The 1,939-nt window shown below is 35.4% G+C and overlaps 2 protein-coding genes across 3 annotated transcripts in view; one reads left to right on the forward strand and one right to left on the reverse strand.

The window, feature by feature from the left end:
- The window catches only part of LOC106872247 (PAT complex subunit Asterix), a 21,973-nt gene that overhangs the window by 19,315 nt on the left and 719 nt on the right, over window positions 1-1,939 (reverse strand). The gene's annotated exons all lie outside the window — the stretch shown is intronic.
- The window catches only part of LOC106872246 (tetratricopeptide repeat protein 39A), a 56,288-nt gene that overhangs the window by 13,377 nt on the left and 40,972 nt on the right, over window positions 1-1,939 (forward strand). The window contains exon 1 of one of the 2 annotated variants that reach the window (XM_014919162.2): window positions 1,178-1,543. The exons of the other annotated variant lie outside the window; for it this stretch is intronic. Within the exon in view, the coding sequence (XP_014774648.1) occupies window positions 1,446-1,543 (98 nt within the window). The 5' untranslated portion in view covers window positions 1,178-1,445. Of the gene's footprint in view, window positions 1-1,177; window positions 1,544-1,939 lie in introns of those variants that run through there. 2 annotated transcript variants of the gene reach the window in all.

Here is a 1,939-nt window from a genome sequence, read left to right on the forward strand (position 1 = left end):
ATATATATATATTATATATATATATATTATATATATATATTATTAGCGTTGAGCTTACGATTGTTAGGTTGTGATTTCGAATCCCAGACCGGGCTATATGTTGTGTTTTTGAGCAAGACACTTTCTTTCACGTTGCTCCAGTTCACTCAGCTGTAGAAATGAGTTGTGGCGTCACAGGTGCCAGGCTGTATTGGTCTTTGCCTTTTCCTTGGAGACTGCTGGTCTTCCATAAACAACCTTGCCCAGACTTGTGCCTGAGAGGGTAACTTTCTAGGTGTAATCCCATGGTCAGTCATGACCAAAGGAGGTCTCGATATATATAATATATATAGACCAATGGAAGGGATCAATTAAATATATAATATATATATATGTGTAATGTGAGATAATAGTTTCACTATGTATATATTATATACATAGTGAAAGTATTAAGACTGAAACTATTATCTCACATTACAGTAGAGATGTTATTGTTTCACTTTTGACACGTATTAGTTGGAAATTGTTTTTGGTCTATGACACTCTATGAACCCTAAGTAGTGTATGTGTAAAATTTGAATGAAATCGGTTGGGTAGTTCTTGAGTTTTGGTGATGCATGCATACAGACACACAGACACACATTCTCAGTTTTATATATATATATATAGATATATCTATATCTATATCTATATCTATATCTACAGATGTATATGGTTCAAAATGGTACAAGAAACAAAAACCTAAAGAGAGATGAGAGAGAACAACATATAAACCCTAACCCTAACCCTAACCCATGCATACGAATACGTATATCATCATTAAGATAAAAATTATCCAAAATAAGCCATCTCTACTCATTTTTTGAAATATATATATATATATATATATATGTATATATGTATATATATTCACACACCCATGCATACATATATACACACATAGGCATAGATGTTTGTGTGTTTGTATACATGTGTGTATATATGTCTAATGTAAGTATGTGTATATATGTGTGTACACACCCACCCACACAATACACACACGTAGCCCCCCCCCCCACACACACAGACACACATACATACATTTATACACACACACACACACATACATATAATACATAAGTTATTTATGTGTGAACAACCTGTTCTATTTCCCACTTAGCCGTCCATTTTCCCGTCTTCTTGTTGCTCTTCTTGCTTTTCTCGTTTCTCCCCTTCTTCTCCTCTCCTGTCCATGTGCTCTGCTGTGTGAACGTAACTCGCTGCTGCTTGCAGGCATTCCTCTTAAGTGACACTTCTCACTACACTGCTGTCTTTTGTTACTGCAAATAGCCTCAGTCAGTCAGAGGCGTTGGAGTCAATGAGAAAGAGAATTCAATATCCGGAATAACATTGGCTTCTTCAGGCCCACAGGTGGGGGACAAACAAGCAAAAGAAATAAAATAAGAAGTTCCTTAGATAAGGTGAAAATGTCTGCCCAACAAGTTTGTCTGGGAGAAACTGACGCAGATAAACCTGTTGAAAGTGTTATAAAACATACAGCTGATTGTAGAGAGAAAGCCCCTGTGTAAGTAGGCATGCTACCTTTTCATTAATTCATTTCAAATATATTTATGCATTTGTGTCTCTGTCTATCTATCTTTCTATCTATCTATCTATTTCTATCTGTCTATCAATATATACACACACACACATCAAGACACACACACACACATCAAGACACACACACATGTCTGCATATGCGGAGCTTTCTCACTTTCGACTGAAGTTTCTTACCTGCTTTTTTTTTTTTTACTGCAGAATAGTGTTATTGTGTTTAGAATATATAATATAGCAACTCATTCACATGTACACATCTATATAGAGGATAGAGAGAAAAGAAAATTGGAAAATAAGTACTTATTCAATTTTGTTCTTCCCTTTCTCTCTCTCTCTCTCTCTCTCTCTCTCTCTCTCTCTCTCT

The sequence above is a fragment of the Octopus bimaculoides genome, chromosome 7, assembly GCF_001194135.2.
Source record: "Octopus bimaculoides isolate UCB-OBI-ISO-001 chromosome 7, ASM119413v2, whole genome shotgun sequence".
NCBI lineage: Eukaryota > Metazoa > Mollusca > Cephalopoda > Octopoda > Octopodidae > Octopus > Octopus bimaculoides.